The following is a 17,074-nucleotide window of genomic DNA, read 5'->3' as shown; positions in this document are numbered from 1 at the left end:
CCATTAGAAGTATATGGTATTTTGATTTCTGGCTAACTAATCACACGTTTCCAAAAAAAAAAAAAAAAAAAACCCAAAATCTAAGGTACAGCAGTTCTATGTCTTTGCGATACACGGAATCATTTCCACTGGGAGAACAAGTAACCACTAGGCTCACTTTAGCATGAACAACACCTGTAATATAGTACAATCCTCTGCGCATTGGAGACAGCAATCCAAAGTAAATCTATCCAAAGTTAGAAAGATGGATGACTCGTCTTCTCTCTTTTGGTTCTCCTTCTTCCACGTATCACCCCTGCGCCTGCATTTACCCTCCACGGTGTACCTTAGCAAGAACCCTACTGACGACCTTTCACATTCTCACACTTGTCACTCTAAAACTGGCAACCTCATCACATTCAAACCGACACGCCACGTTTCGCACTCTGAATGCGTATGATTTTCCACGTGGATCAAAAAGAAAACGTGGCGCACTATAATACATCGATCTAGAAACATGGAGGTAGAAGTATGACCTGGCATGACACTTGGCAGTCGAAGAGGATATACTAGCAACCAGTCACATTTTTTTCCTTCTCTTTTCTTGCTCTTTCAGACCTTTTTAATCTCTCTCTCTTTCTCTTTGAGTCTCTATGGCTGCTGGTGACAGAGATGAAGGAGAAGAATCTAGGGTTCAGTCTCGTATAGAAGAAACCCCTAATGTGAACATGGAGAAGTGCATTGGTTCGTGGAACGATTCGAAATGGGGAGCGGATCGGATGGTGAAGATGGAGCTCGACGCGGCCCGTGCCCTCGCAGATTTCGCGCAATTAGCTCTGCTTGAGAGTGAAAACCCTAGCAGTGAATCGGGAAGGAAGTGGGGGAGCAAAGGTAGGAGGTCGAAGAAGCGAGTCAAGATCGAGTTGTCCGAGAGGGACTCGGGGAAGAACTTGGAGAGCTCGAAGTTGAGTTCTTCGGATCTTGCTCTGGTTGGTTTAGTTTTCCTGTTATTCGTTCTTTAACTGTTTTGATTTGATTTGGTTTAAATTCTTGAGAGGTGTAATTTGAGTAAAGTTTAGTTATCCAATTTATTAAATATTTGTTTCAGTTTAATTAAAAAATTGAACTTGGTTTTGAAATTTTGATTAGGTGAGAAGTTAGATTAGGTTTGGTTTTGGCTTGTGTTCTAGATGCGGAAGTTTATAGTTACTACTATTCACAAAATGATTTTGATTTCTCATTGTTAGACATTCTGTATTTGATCTTGTTTATGAGCTTCGAAGATGAATGATTTTTGATTAATTAACTTCGGAGGATCCACTCGAAACAAATCATTAATTGTCGGCAGAAATCGCCCTGAAATCTGAGAAAACCGATCTGATTAATAAAAAACAGTGATCCGATGCCAGACGAAGAAGGGGTGGGAGTGTTAAAGTTCTGGAGTTTTGCTGGGTTCACTCAATGTTTATCCATGCATCCATACATAGGAGTTTGATATTTCTTAATGTTTCCGAGCTGATTTGTGAGCTATTTAGGTCTTACAAGATTTGTTCTGGTCTCTTGCTTTTACTGTTTCCTCCATTCCTTATGTGGAACATAAAACGGCTTTGGTTTGTTCGAATCCTTCTAAAATATGTTAATCCACCTTGGGAGGGTATTAACGATAATTAGAAGATCTGTTGTCCTCCATTTGTTTTGTTCCGAGGGAAAGATTAAAGGAGAATTCCAGGAAGACAACAATAAGATACTAACCTCCACGGGGTAGGCTCATCAATAAAACTAGTGATAGGGGTTTGCTCCCTCTGATCGTGTGTTCAAAACATAGTGGCCTCCTGGCTGACTTTGTAGCCCATTTCATAAGACCAGTACCTGTGTAAGTGTTGATGGATGAATCTTTTAGAAAACCAAGGTCTTCTTCTTGGGAGTTCTTAATTGGATAGAGTGATGCAGGAATTTGTCCTTAATTGGATAGTATGGGAGACATCATTGGATATATAACATTAGACTTGAATGGAGCAATTCCCCAAGCATGTGTATAACAGTATAAGTACAAAGATATGTCCCTGCGTGATGGAAGACACAGTATGATGGAATTTCAATTATTTCGCGCAGCATTTAGATATTTGGTGCTGAACAAGTATTAGTTAAAAAGTTCATAAATTTGCTCTACCGCTGGCATGCATGAGAATGTGGTGGCTATTCCATGTATTGAGCTTGGCATGTATGCTGTTATGACGCGGATAGGGCTTTGCATACGCGTATCTGCACCTTGTTAAATCCGGTGGGCTACAAGTGAGGTATCTCTGGAAGGGAAAGTATGGAGTCGAGGGAGAGCGGACGGTGAGAGCAGAAGCTGTTAGTTTATAAGGTGTGGGTGTTGTTTGATGCGCTTCCTATTCAATGAATTGTATTTGTACGCCCAAGCGTGGGAATGACAAACTTGCTCTGCTGTTGCCTTTGACAACAAGTTAATGCCCTTCCTGCTTAGGTGACCATATGATGGGGCTCCTTCAGGATGTACGTGTTGCCATGCAAGCCATATTTTCTCTTGCCTCCAAGTTCTATCATCTTGGACACCTGGCACTGGCACCGGCATGGGCACGGTGCTGCATCCTCATTCTGATGTAGTATTCTAACCTGCCATACACACTGAAATCATCTACAACTATTGAACAATTAATGTTTGTTCAACCGAAGAACTGCTTGCGGATAAGGACTTAAATTAGGTGGTCAGATTTAGGGGTTTGAGTAGTATCCAATGCCAAAAAGGACCAATATGTGACCTTAAGGGCACTGTTTGATTAGGAAGAAGACAAGACAGACCTGCTGGTTCATTACGAAGGGAGAGGTGAAGTTAGATGGTGGTGGGAGAGGAGTGAGAGAGGAAATTAGAGAGTTGGGACCAGAAAATGTTCAGACATAGTTTCAGCTCTTGAGACCTAGAATCCTTGTCCCATCAATGGGACCACCCTGCTTTAAATAGAGCCCCCCTCTCCTTGTTTGCCTAGGCAACGGATGCCAATCCGGATGTCAGTGCTCGGTGGGAAAGGTTGTTGCAAAGGCTGACCTCCCCTCTGTCAAAGTCAGCAGAGGTCAACCTTGGACAACAAACCTTCCTTAGGATTGACGAAAAGGTGTGTCAGCAAGATTGACACATTTCTTTTGCGACCGGTTTCCCTAGGGATTGATAGAGAAAATGGGTGTCAGCAGAGCTGACACTTTCCTCATGCAGCAATCCTTGGGTGCTGTCATCCTCTGACCTTGACAACTTTGGCATGCCTCTCATCCTACGACCACCAAACCTTAACATTAGAAACCTCCCCCTTGTACTTGCGTTTGTCTTTGTCTCCAAAGCGCCAATGGCGCACGAGTTATGCTGGTACATTTCGTTATGCAGGACGTCGCCCATGGTGATGACGCTGGGGTCCTCGAGATTCACAATCAGAAACTCCTATCCAACAATGTTTTTACTATCTTATTGTTTGGGTGCAGGTTATTATGATGAAAGATTCTATGAGAAGTTCCAATACTTAGCACTGTTGTAAATCATTTTATTGTGATTGTCTTCTGTTCTTATATATATAGTTTTTTTTTTTTTTTCGGTTGAATTTTTTTTCCTTGAATGCACAAGGAAACTGGTGATCTCTTAACTTGTTACATTTAGAGTTTTCAGGCAGTTGAAGTCACACTGTTTTGTTAATATTCAATATATGCTTTTTTTAATTCTTCAATTGCAGGATCATTCAGTAGAGACGCAATGGCAACAGAAAAAGTTTTGCAAAGATATTACGACAAAAGTAGTAAAAACTGAACTAGATTCTGACATGCCTAGACTGACCCATATGCGCTCTGTGAATTATATGTCATTTGGTGGAGGCAAGTTGAAACAAAATATAACTGAGGTACTTGAAATTTCTAACTTGTTGCATTTGTAACTGTCTTAGGTCTCTATTAATTTCTATTAAAATTGTCTTTGCAGGCTGAGAAGGAAGCAAAAAGATTACGTCGGGTTTTAGCAAATAGAGAATCAGCTAGGCAGACAATTCGTCGTAGGCAGGTAAGCTATGCTTATTCAGTTCAATTGATGTCCTGTTTATGCTCAACTCTGTTTACTAAGAATAATCTTTTATATTTGCATATTTGGTGGTATGAGAATCATTTATGCTCAGTTGTACATCCTAGAACCGCGCTTTGCTCTTTATGAAACTGAGATGTTGGATATGGGCAACATGTATGTATGTGCATATATAAATATATACACACATTATACTGTGTTAAAAATTATAAATTAACCATGGGTAATGTAGTTATTGCATCAGCCTCTAGCATGCTTGGTCATCTCCAATTTATGTTAGTTAATGTGCAATGTACTATTTTTCGAAAGAAAAAGAAGAGAATATATTAGTATACTAGGGAAAAGTGAAAAACACATTGAAACTCTGAAGTAGCAAAACTGAAAAATTAAAAAATAAAAGGATGAAGAAACACCCCTTTCCCTTGGGTATCATGCATTACAGGGTTCCTCCTCCACCATGTCAAGCTCACATCAAGACCTATTAAAAATCAACTTAATTTATCTATTTTTATTTTTCATATATATATATATATATATGCCCATTTGGCTAAGTTGGTAAAGGCCCGAGGAGTGTTGATCCCACAACCTAGGTTCAAATCCTACATCTCTGCCGACCACTAATCCCTGGCTTGCCTAGTAAAAAAAAAAAAAAAAATGCTTTCATGAAGCATGATTTATATTCATTGTAGTACACATGTTTCAGCCTTTTCATTTTAACAAAGAAGATGTGTCTGAATGAAGTGTAACTAGATGGCACCACTGTTGGCATTTTAAGTACAAATATAATCCCCTAAACTTGAGCTTTATTAGAAAAGTAATAGGAACCTGCCCAAACTTTTTGCCTTAGTAAAACAAGTCTACGGTTAAAAAGGAAACAGGAAAAAAATTTACACCCATAGAATATATCTTTCATAGCAAGGAGTATTTGTGAAGACAGAATTAGAAGTGTTGTAGAATGCTCTGGTTTAGTCACACTAAAGGGAATTGGGGAAACACAATTGTATTCTGATTTATTCTCTAAAAATAGGAAAGAGTTCCCCATTCAAAAAATGACGTCTGAGGAGATCCTTTTTTAAAATCACTAGAAGTTTATTCTTGGACTTACAAACCATTTTCTCTTGGGAGGAGACATTAGAAAGAAGTTAGTCACCTTTGTATTACTTATCCAATGGATTAACGACATAATTTTACCAGGATATGAAATCTCCCAACTGGAAGAGTGATGGATTGGTAAGAGGCATCATCTTATGTTCAGATACTACTATTGTCCAGATGAAAAGAAAGTATTTGAATTCTGTTCTACCCACATTGGTGGATAGAGTGGCGAACTTAGTTACTAGTTGAAGACCAAAAGAGAAGTGACTTGGACAAAAAGAAATGACTTAGACAAATCTTGTTTGTCGATAACCTTGGACCAATCAATCGAATATTGATTAATACGTAATCGATCGAACACTACTAGTTGGAGCAGGATATATATAGGGAAGCGTTTGGAGGCCCTAAAGGGAGCCAAACATTTTTCAAATTAGGGGTTAAAAGTTTCAGAATGGGCTGATTTTTTGTGAGGATGATCTCTATGGTGAAGAGATCATCCTTACCAAAAATCAGTTCATTCTTCAACTTCTAACCCTAATTTACAAGTTGAAGAATCATGGACCGTCTGATTTTTGTAAATCACTTTTGATGGGGTTAGAAGTTTTGGAATGGGCCGATTTTGGAGAGGATGATCTCCTCATCATAGACATCAGCCTCACAGAAAACAGCCCATGCCGAAACCTCTAACCCATACATTGAAAAAATGTTTGGCTCTCTTTAGGGCCTCCAAACTCCACCCATATATATATATATATATGGCATCCTTTTATCTAAATTAGTTATGCGAAAAACTCTTCTTTTAGTTAAAATGTTTGGATGCAAAACAAAATTTTCAAACTTCTCCCATTTACTTTTAAATAGTGTTGGAAATGAACATACATTTCGGACACTTGCATATTGCATTTATTTACTGCATATTTTATGTCCTTTGGACGTGTTCTATGATTTGGTTTAAAGTGGATCAGTTCCTTTGTGCCTTTATCTTTGCTACATATTTTCTTCTTTCTTTTTTTCCTCCTTAGGTCATGTGTGAGGAACTGAGAAGAAAAGCTGCTGATTTAGCATCGGACAACGAGAATATGAAACAAGTATGTGGTACCCGGTTCATAATTTGGTTGTAATTTTATCAGAAGCAACATTTTTGTTTTCGTTGCTTAGCAACGAACAATTGGGCGTAAAATTCTAGTTATTCTATTTTTCTTAAACAGGTTTCTCAAACTACTCTTTTATACCCTTTGTTTTGAGATAATTTCTTCTTAAAATCCTTTCTTATGTTAATGTCTTGACCATTTATTGAATCCATTTACCTTTGCTGATATTTTTACTGAGAGAAGGAGAAGGAGTTGATCATGAAAAAGTATGACTCACTGAAGGACATTAACGAACAATTAAAAGCACAGGTAAGATCTTGGGTTTGTCAAGATAAAAAAAAGTTTACTATTAGATCTTACCTTTCTGAATGTGGGCCCCTTGCATTGCAGATGGCTAGGGTGATTAAGGCTGAGATAGAGGAAGCTCCAGAAGAAGTTCTGTCGACCCACTTCAAGGCCCCGACATCTTCTTCTGAGAACTCGTCGTTACTTCTATACAACAGACCCTCATTTCCACCATTCATCTGGCCTTCCATCATCCAACCTTTAAACTCCGTCCAAACAAAACCCATAGCCACCAACATCAAGATGAATCCATCTCATGAACTGAGAGCGAAGACTCCTTTCTATATACTGCCATGCCCATGGTTCTTCCCTCTCCCGGACCATAGGAATGGATTCCTCCATCACACCCAAGATTCATGTGGGTCGAGGGACGAACGAGATGATATTTCATTCGGAAAGCAACATGACACGGGATCATCTTCTAATGCGAAGGGAAATATTGAGAACCACCAACCATCTTTACCAAGAAAAGTCGGTACAAATACTAATTCTTCGGATACCAACCCCATTAACCATCCTTCCGAGACTTCAATTAGATACCCGACTAACGTCATGCTTGCGCCCCTTGAACCCGCGATTCCCATCGAGTCCAGGAATAGTCTCGAACAAGATTCCACATCCAAAGAGGAATCTGTTTCCTCCACAAACAGCCATGCTGGGATTTCTATTCCGGAAATTATGCGCGGAACAAGCGCCTACACGAGTAAAAATATGGTGGATGCAGCTGCAGCTAGAAAGAGGAGGAAGGAACTAACTAAGATGAAGAACATTCACTTTCGGCAACTCCGCTTGCATTGCTGACATTTCAAACGAAGTCGACTGATCTTTCAATAACTGTTGCCTTTCTGACTGTAAACTGTGTCTCTGGGAACGGCATGAGCTGACAAAAGGAATGTGCGGTCGTAGAACTTATCGACAGAATTATGAAGGTTTTCGGAGAAGCTCGTAATAGCCTTTTGCTGCCGGTTATACTTAGTCTGATTTCTGAAATCTGAAGGTTAAGCCTTTTGAGGAGCAACATAAGATTTTGTTAAAGATGGTCATGGTTGTAAAAGTTGAATGGAATCTGAGAATTTTTTCAACTTTTAACGTATGGCATGAGGATTCTTTGAAAGACTATTATCATTTGGACAGGAGGGCTTCTTCATTTATATTATCTCCAAACTGAGCCCAAAACAAGGGTAAAAGAAGGCCTTACTCATCACAGAAGCTTCATTTGCTCTAATTTTTCTTAACAAACATAACAATTGGAAAAAATGAGTAATTAATAGAACCATGAGGAGTTCTGATCTTGTCATCGAAGACCAAGGTTGAAGATGGACATTTGGGGAAAACTTTAGTAATTTTGAGAAAAAAAAGATAAAGAAAAAAAAGGCCATTTAGACATACCCTACTACATTTTGGTCAATATTAGAGATGGTCCTGTGTGTTTCAAGCTGATGACATGCCTCTTGACTTAAGTCTTGGGTGTGAAATCTTTGTAACTAGAACTGAACCGACCCTACTAATATCCGTTACACATTGGATACCTGATTGATAGACAGACAATTAATTTTTAATTAGAAAAAAGTGAACATTTAATATTTCACTTATTCTTCAAGCTAGTCATTGAAAAGAAAATCTTAGAAAATTAGGATGAGAAGTCTTTGTTTGTGATAGAGATTGAAGGGGAATATGAAGTACAAATTCATATTCTAGTAATATAAAAGTAAAAAATTAAAAAATAAAAATTAACAAAGACTCTTTATGCTCTTTATATTGTAATTTTATCTAAAATATAGAATCGTGCTATACTGACTGTGTTGGACAATGATTTCAATACTGAGTTGATGTGACAGTGCACAGATAACCATAGATTTTTTTTTTCTTCTTGAGATACAAGTTAAAAAAAAATAATTGGTTTAACAGTCCAACTCAGTGTTAATTATGGACCACCATAGTTCAGTGTCTGAAAAAGTGTGCCACGTGGTCCATTAAGCGTAAACAATACACAGCACTACGGAACTATACTTTCCTCATTTGGTTGAAACGTCCAAAATTTCAAATATGGGATGACGTGTACATTTGTTGTACACCCACAATGGAGTTACTATTGGAAAAAAAAAATTGCTAAATAGTACATATAAAAGGTAAGGTAATTATATTAATCTTATTTTAACACCAAAAAATAACTTTAATATATTGTAAAAACTTATCATTTTTCAAAAAAAAAAAAAAAAAAAACTTATCATTTTTTACTGAAAACAAGTGGACGTTTAACTTGATTGATGATTTTCATTTTTATTTTTATTGGTATTGATAATCTAGTTATTAAAATTGATATAATCTTTTTAATGATTGATTCTTTATCATCGATTTGATTATTTTGATTGTCAAAATCTCATGTTTAAGCATTTATTTATTATTCAAGTTGATATGTCTGATTTTTATTTATGGATTCAATTTCCTTATTTCTCCGTCAACGCAGTGTGAAACACACTGAAAAACAGTTCCTCTAGGATTTTAAAAAAAAAATAAAACAAAAATTGAAAAATTGAAAAAAGCTCTAATGTGCATAAAGTTGTTGGGCAATGAACAAATTCCCTCAGAAATCACTTGAAAATCCATGACATTTTTGAGTCGTGATACACGCTTTTGTTGAACACTGCGTTCAACACTGCACTGATGTGGTAGTGCACAGATAACCATAGATTTATTTTCTCGTGATACAAGTTAAAAAATCATCGGTTCTCTCTACACTGCCTCATCATTGCAGTGTTGAACATAGTGTCCAACAAAGGCAGTCCATCATTTTCCATTTTTCATTTTTAACCCACCCTTACAAACTGAGATGATTTGCTTTATCCCTCAGTGTCCATTAGCGCTCTTGCATTTTTATTTTCCAGAATTCTTCGAATTTTTCAAAATACTCATTAGTTTATCTTTGCATTACAATTTTTTTTTATTATTTAAATTTTATAAAAAAAAATTCTTAAATTAATTATAATTACGGAGGCAACATGAACTTTCCATAATGCACTTATTGTCACAGTCACTAGAGTTGCAACTTGGTCCGGTTCAAACCGAGAACCAATAGCTTTGAGGAGGTTTGGACCAAGTTGCGGTCCGATTTTCGATTCAGAAAATGAATAAGAATCAATCAATTTGGTTTGGTTCTTGGCTCAAGACTTATATAAAACCAAACCAAGAACGGAAGCATTATGTAATATACATATATATATAGATAAATTTTATGAATTATTTTAGGAGTTAGGACATAGAATAATCACTTTTTTATGGATAAATTAATGACTTTTTATGGATAAATAATGATTTATTCTATGAAATTTTATCTTTATTATATATATATCTTTATTATTACTTCCAAATTATAGAATATTGACAACCCTTAGAATCTTACCAAACCAACCTTAGTTTGGGTTGGGTCTATTGGCATTTTGGTTCAATTCTGGTTCTTATTTAGTGGAACTGACTTATATCGGTTCGATTCCAATTTGGCTCCAAACCGAACCAATAAGTTGCACCCGTGATAGTCATAGAATTCTCCATATTTTTCCAAAGTTCATAAAATTCTCTGCATAAGGAACTAACTAATTAAATCAATGAATCGACAATTTATCAATTAACCATTGAACATGTTGTTTAAAAAAAGAAAAAGAAAAAAATCTTTTATCTTCCAAATTTAATTTTCTTTGGAAATAAAATCTCAAGAACAAGATAAGGTTTTTAGGTAGGTTAAGTTGATGGATTTTGGTAAGAAACCCAAAAACATCATTTGTTTATTTCCCCAAATCTCGTCTTTTTTTTTCATGAAACTTTCCTAAATTTATCCAAATTGAACCCTGTTGAATAATTGTTGAACCTGAACTTGGTCATTACGCTTATAGCTAGGGTAAAGATTTCTAAGAAACGTGGATCTTAGTTGTTGCACATTTTGAACTTATTTAAGAAAAATTGAAAGATAAGGTGCACGTTATATTTAGATAAATCATTTCGATTGCATTAATAGATCTGTTGAAAGGTATTTTTAAAATTTAAAACTTATCTTGCAATGTAGATTTTGGGCAGTAATACTCATCCATCTATCATTAAAGTATACTAGAAGGCGGCATGTGCAAATGCACATGTATCTTAAAGGTTTATTGGTAATTAAAAATATTGATTAAATGGTGATTTTAAAGAATGCATAGTATGTAAAAAATATATTTTTGTAATTTTGAAAACTAACCAACGTGACTTTGCGGATGTGGGATTCGTATTTTCTTGGCTTTTGACCCAAATTACCCAGATTATGTTAAGTTTGAATGTTAATATGGGGGCAGTTTTGGAATCCAAATTTTGGTGTTGAACCACTTCTGTTCCGTCTTCTCTCATTATAATGATAAAGATAAATTCATTAATGGATATCCGAGGATACTGTATAATTTTATTTAAAGTGAATTTCGATTAATAATTTTAAATCTTAAATCAAATTTTGACAGCCGTTGAATTTTTTATGTTTACCATATTTAATAGCTTAGAGCCATCAAATTTCTCCCCATCCTCCATTAATTTGACAATTTCAACTCATCGAAAAAAAATAAAAAAAAATTCTACATTGGAAAACTCGACACCTTGGTCAGTCGAATTTTATGAAATTCAACGGCCTTGGGCTGTCCAATATGGACTTTTTCTCATTATGTCTTGGCAAATAAAAATATAAAAAAATATGAAATGAAAAAAGAACCCGAAGTTTATCCATTTTGAAGAGTCTTTACCCTAGTAGGACATGTATAACTTGTGTCCCTACTTTAGTGTAATTAATCCTTTTTTTTTTCACAGACTAAAGTGATTCCTTAAGTTGTTAAGCCCAGTCATTTTACAGTGGTCTCTTTCTTCCATCTTCATCTACTTTCGCTTTCGGATTTTTAACACCAAAATTTGCAATAAAAATAGCATTGTTTTGAGTACTCTTGTTGAGGTCTTCAAAACTGTATGGCGCCAAAATGGTTAGTTTTGACACTTGTGAGATATTCCACAAATTATTGAGATGCCATCTTTTGCATTCACCCAGATTTCTATGCCAATAGGGGTCCTTAATTGTGTGAAAATGAGCTAGTATAACATGTTTTTTACTAGCTTTCTCGATATTTTCTTTTTTATGCATTCTGTAGTTTAGATTTTGTAGAGCTAATCTTCATATTCTTTGCGGGATTCACTTGCAAAATTTGGACAAGTATTCATTTTTATCATTGTGCAATTAATCACTATTGTGAATCTTTGCGGATTTTAAGGGTTTTATTGATGTCTTTTTTATTTTGGAATTATCAATTACTTATTGAGTTGTAACCATGATACATATATTTTCGTAGATCTCACTGTGCTTTCAAGCTCAAAAGGACAAAATCTTGGATTAGACTTATCTCGAGGTATTACTGGAAGTCTTCTCTTTCAGATCGTACTTCTTCACTCTGATCAGTAGATCTCAAGATTCTTGACTAGCAATTCATACAACCATGAGTCTGGTGAAAGGGCATCGTAATAATCGTTTTGGATTTTCAATGTTTAATTAATTGATTTATTTACAATTTTTATCTGACGATTTCTTGAATATTTGACCTCATATCTCAAAATCGTGATCAATGCCCTAAAAGCAACTCCAAAGCACAACCTATCTCACTACCCATCCTCTCAACTGTCATTTTGGGTTGTGGGATTTTCACGATCCAAACATGACCCAAAATGGGTCGCTCCACATGGCTTCTCCATTTTTTGAAGGGAAAAAATTTCACCCAGCTGGCTACAAAATATTACAATTTCAGACTGTTTAAAATTTGGATTGAATTAAAAAATATTAAAATATTTATGGATAACGATTATTGGATAGTATGATTGGAGTGCATGTCCCATGAATATCCAAAGAGACTATCCATAAAAGAGACTATCCATAAGCACATGGTAACCAATAAATGGGTATGGAGATGGATATCTCTGTTGCAGTTGCTCTAACATCAAATTGGCAACCGTACTATATATATATATAAGGCTCTAAATATTTGTTCCTTTAACTAGTTCTTTACCTTGTGCAGCATTTTATACCTAAGTTACGATGCACATGAAAGCATCTTAAAACACGTGAGTTGTGGGGGCATTGGTAGGGCTGTTGTTAGGTAGGAGAAACACTTGAGGACCAGTAGTACTGTTTTAAGTGTAGTAGGTGAAATCAATTGCTCCAGCTTCGCACACAACCTAAAAAAGAGAGTGGTCCACAATCCAGATTTAGACACTTTGCAAACACAGGAAACACGAGCAAACTACGCTTGTAACAACTTATCACTAAGCACTGCCAATTTTTAGGAGGACTTTAGTGTACCCTAAATGGAGATTTCCCTCTTTTTAAGTCCCGAAACAACCTACTTTAGGCTCACTAGTAGTTAATCCAGAGAGAGAGAGAGAGAGAGAGAGAGAGTTTTGGGGGTGTTTGGTTACAGAAACATCTCTATTAGGCCTATTGTACCAACATGGGGTGTAAAACATTCTGTTGAGAATACCCTTTTCTCTACAAGTACCCCAAAAAAAAAAAAAAAAATTCAAAATAGGGTGTATAAACTACAAACCCCAATCAAACATTCACTTAAGGAGCACTATAATTCTATAACAACTAAGGTAATACTGCCATCAAACACTCCTTTGTTACTTACACCTTTGCAGCAAGAAAGAGACCACTCTCCCAAAACAAGCTAGATTAAGCTAAGTACTAACCTCTTGTTAGCTTTTAAGTAATGTTTGATGTGTATGTATCCTCTTTCCCATAATATTGCATATCAATCCTTTTAATTGATTTTTAAAGTTTGAATCTCACCTGCCATTGATCATTGATTGATGTTTCACATTCCTTTCATGTCATATAGTACTGAATTGCTCAATATAGGTACTTGTACTTTGAGATATGATTATACTAATAAAAATCGGCCAATAAATACTCCCCCCCCCCCCCCCCCCGCCCGGATCGATGGAACTCTTTATACAGGGTAAGCACCTTATTAAAGCACTCTTAAGTTCAAAATCCACTTGAAAATGTGCCCACAAACTTCATTAGGTTACACTTAAAAAAATTCTTTTTTTCTTTGGCCTGAAACCAGGAAATGGTTTTACAAGATTTTAAGTTATGTTAAGCCCAAAATTTCTATATCATAATAGATCCAGATATGCTAACCATAGATCAAATGATTAGGACACAATTTATGGATAAACTCGTGAAATGCATTACAAGGGCAAATTTTAGTAATAAACTGTCTAAAATACTTCTAAATTTGCCTCTGAAAATATTAATCCTCTACACTTAACACAAGCAATCATGTCAATTTATCACTTCCACTCCTATAATAAACAACAATTAGAGAATTATAGGATGCATTAGAATAAGGTGTATTGTAACATATCAAATCATCTTTTATAACCCACCAATAGTTAGCTGAGATGGTAAGAAGCGGGTGTGTGTTCCACAAGTCGTGACTTTGAATCTCTATATGCCCCTCCACAGAAATGTGGCTACTTACCCATCATAACACATGACTGGGTGAGATGGTACGTGCAACCCAGGTAGATTAGTCTCACCAAAAGGTGGGGATACTCCCTGGGCTAATAAAAAAAGTCATCTTTTATAAATATTTTGACAAATATTGTGATAGAATATGATTATATTAAATTTTCTTATGTTAGAATTTATCTTTATTTTGATTTTCTTACATAAGGGTTCGTTGTAATTCAATTTAAAGAAAAATCCAATTCATTTATTCTACAAGAACAAAGATATAAGGATTTAAACTTCTACAGTAGAGCTTTATACGACATTGCCTGAACTTATCAAATCTTGAGAAACGAAGGATTACCTTTCAAACACAAGTACATTGCACCTGAATGCCCACTCCAAGTAACTTCTCACATATCTGCTGCCTGCTTTCATGACTGGAAATACATATTACACATTCGTGTAAACCCCCTGACACAAACTACACACCACTGTCCTCAACTGAACCCATGTGAGGAATTTGATCACTTGTGCTAACTAAAACACCATAAATCAAACCATGGTTACTTTTCAGCAATCATGATTTGGTTACAATTGTTTAGGACACACGTATCCCTAGCTATACAGAGAATGAGAGAGAGTGTAATTGCTTCAAAAAATTTTGAAGCTGCCCAAACACACCCCCTTCAAAATGATTTTTTGTTTTTTGTTCTTACATAGGCTTTTTTTTTTAAAGGGATCAATATGGGCTAAATGTAGAATTTGAAGTAATAATACAACATCCCAGTAATATAATACATTAATGCATGGGATTAATACCAAATCATCGCGTAGATGACAAGTTATGATAGAGATTATTAAAAAATATCTAGGATTACTAGTATCAATTTGTATATTATAATTATTTTTTACTAATAATCCTAGATAATTGTTCCTTAATTTTATCTCTACCACAACTTATGGTTCAAGATATCCATGTTATATTACATTACTTCACATGTTCTATTAAGTAATAAAAATCTTTAGTAGACTCACCCTTGTTGCTATATCTAGCAATTAATGGTGAAAATTGCTCCTCCTCCTCCTCTCTCGAACCCTAATAGGAAGACCACCTCTTAGGGTTGCTGTGAGCCCGGGAGCGAACCTAGGCACGTGGTTTGGCTTGGCTAATTCGATCTCGAACCGTCGAATTAAGCAAAGGGCAACACTTTTCATCTCCACTAATGCCATTTCTTTGCCCAAACAAACTCTAACCCCAGCTTGAAACACTGGGTACTTAAATGGGCTAACTGGTGTGAACACACCGTTAATCAACCATCTTTCTGGCTTAAATTCAAGAAAATCTGGACCCCATATCTCTTCCATCCTACCCATTGCATATGTATGGTAAGTAACTCTAGTTCCCCTCCCCACTAACGTACCGTCAGGGAAGATGTCGTCCTCTTGACAGTACTTAGAGTCAATCTGCACTGGAGGATAGAGTCTCATACTCTCGTACAAAGCAGCTTGTAAGTAAGGCATCTCCTGCATTTGCTCCAAACTCGCGAGTTCCTCAGTAAGACCACCCATGACTCGTTCTGACTCGTCCAGAATCGCTGATTCGATCTCCGGGTACTTTTTCAAAAGCCAGAAAAAGCTAGTCAACGCAGATGCGACCGTGTCACGACCGGCTAGAATGAAACTAATCACAATGTCTCTCAGGTACTTGTCATCGTTGACTGTATTCATGAACCTTGAGAGAAGATCTTGATTGGTGGAGAAACCCATTATCCTTCTCTTCCTTATGATCTCAGCCGCTAAAACGTTGACCATTTCAATTGCCTCTTTGAGCTTCTTCTCTGTACCAATGATTAGTAGCCGTTTGATCTTCCAGATCAACGGTGACGATGATAACGCACGCTCAGCCGACAATTTTGATGCTACATCGAAAGCGATAGCGAATTCAGACAAGGGTAGAGAAAGATTAAGGCATCCTGGGTCTAAACCGAATGTGAATTTACATATATTATCGAACGTAAATCGTCGAAACAAATCCTGTAAATCCATAATTTTGCCTTGTAGGTCTTCTTCTTTACCTGCAACCGAGGACAAAAGTGGAATAAGCCTATTTTTTATCTCATTCGAGACAATATCGAACGCGTAAGATCTAATCGAAAGGCTACCGAGCTCTAAACTCGACATTTTCCTCTGAAACTTCCATAATTCGCCATCAACGTTGAAGATACCACGACCCAAGAAATCACCTAAGATCACAGAGAAGGGTTTCCCTTTTGGATAATTATCAAATCTCGTCTTGAGTATGTACTCGACGTTAGCCGTATTAGCAGTGATCGTGTTGCCGAGTACATGTAGATGGATGGTTTGATTAGGTGATTTTCTAAGGAGATGGGTATACCAATCACAAAGATTATCAAATTCGATGGACCAACTCGATGTAAGATAACTACAACAAACATCACACTTACACAAGAGTTTTGATCTTAAAAAGAAGAAGAAGAAGAAGAAGAGTGAGAGAAAGACAAAGAAGAAGAAGATCTGCAGAAACCAGAAGGAAGATTGAGATTCCATTATTTGATGGATTAAAAGAGGAGATGAGAGGGGAGGCATTTTATAGTGGGTTTCAATTTTATATGTTTATAAATGTCTTCTTTTTCCAACTAATTACGTATTTTGGTGGCCCACATAAAGAAGCACGGATTACACGTGCAATATAGACCACACTCAGTATTATTGGTGCATCCATCTCCATACGTCGTTGTCTGTCTATTGGCTAATGGTACAACATTTCTTAACGTGCGACTATGCTTAGTCTTCTTTGTGCTAGAATCATTGAGGGTATAACATAATAGTTACAACACTCGTCCGAGTTGAATTGATCCAACTCAATTAAATTAAATTTTCAACTTGGAAATTGTGGCAACTTGTTCCAAGTCGAATATAGTTTTTTTTTTTTTTTAACTTTACAATTTATGCATAGCA

The 17,074-nt window shown here is 36.3% G+C and overlaps 2 protein-coding genes and 1 long non-coding RNA gene across 5 annotated transcripts; 1 reads left to right on the top strand and 2 right to left on the bottom strand.

Annotated features, from left to right (window-relative positions):
* Nucleotides 1–573: 573 nt before the first annotated feature.
* LOC147385559 (uncharacterized) lies at nucleotides 574–7,736 on the top strand. The gene is made up of 6 exons (XM_086423307.1): nucleotides 574–968; nucleotides 3,717–3,881; nucleotides 3,959–4,036; nucleotides 6,172–6,237; nucleotides 6,484–6,549; nucleotides 6,631–7,736. The coding sequence occupies exons 1-6, from the start codon at nucleotides 633–635 to the stop codon at nucleotides 7,384–7,386; spliced, it is 1,467 nt and encodes a 488-aa protein (XP_086279433.1). The 5' UTR covers nucleotides 574–632; the 3' UTR covers nucleotides 7,387–7,736.
* Nucleotides 4,580–6,741, bottom strand: LOC147385560 (uncharacterized). Its single transcript, XR_015171923.1, has 2 exons — nucleotides 6,601–6,741; nucleotides 4,580–4,687 (listed from the first exon to the last, which is right to left on the bottom strand). It is a non-coding gene; the product is annotated as an uncharacterized LOC147385560 (long non-coding RNA).
* Nucleotides 7,737–13,900: 6,164 nt separating the features above from the next.
* On the bottom strand, nucleotides 13,901–16,705 carry LOC147385558 (cytochrome P450 94C1-like). 3 transcript variants are annotated; one of them, XR_015172277.1, is made up of 3 exons: nucleotides 15,131–16,704; nucleotides 14,457–14,532; nucleotides 13,901–14,200 (listed from the first exon to the last, which is right to left on the bottom strand). XR_015172277.1 is itself a non-coding variant. In XM_086424363.1 (2 exons), the coding sequence occupies exons 1-2, from the start codon at nucleotides 16,700–16,702 to the stop codon at nucleotides 15,152–15,154; spliced, it is 1,395 nt and encodes a 464-aa protein (XP_086280489.1). In that variant the 5' UTR covers nucleotides 16,703–16,705; the 3' UTR covers nucleotides 14,386–15,151. The 3 variants fall into 3 exon arrangements, 2 of the variants coding, with proteins under 2 accessions (XP_086280489.1, XP_086280488.1); XM_086424363.1 differs by lacking the exon at nucleotides 13,901–14,200 and having other exon boundaries at nucleotides 14,386–16,014; nucleotides 16,171–16,705; XM_086424362.1 differs by lacking the exon at nucleotides 13,901–14,200 and having other exon boundaries at nucleotides 14,386–16,170; nucleotides 16,258–16,705.
* Between the last annotated feature and the right edge of the window lie 369 nt (nucleotides 16,706–17,074).

This window comes from Akebia trifoliata, chromosome 14 (genome assembly GCF_017979445.1).
Source record: "Akebia trifoliata isolate Shusen 1 chromosome 14, ASM1797944v1, whole genome shotgun sequence".
NCBI lineage: Eukaryota > Viridiplantae > Streptophyta > Magnoliopsida > Ranunculales > Lardizabalaceae > Akebia > Akebia trifoliata.
Note: the sequence above shows the minus strand (reverse complement) of the source record. Positions and strands in the feature narration are given on the sequence as shown.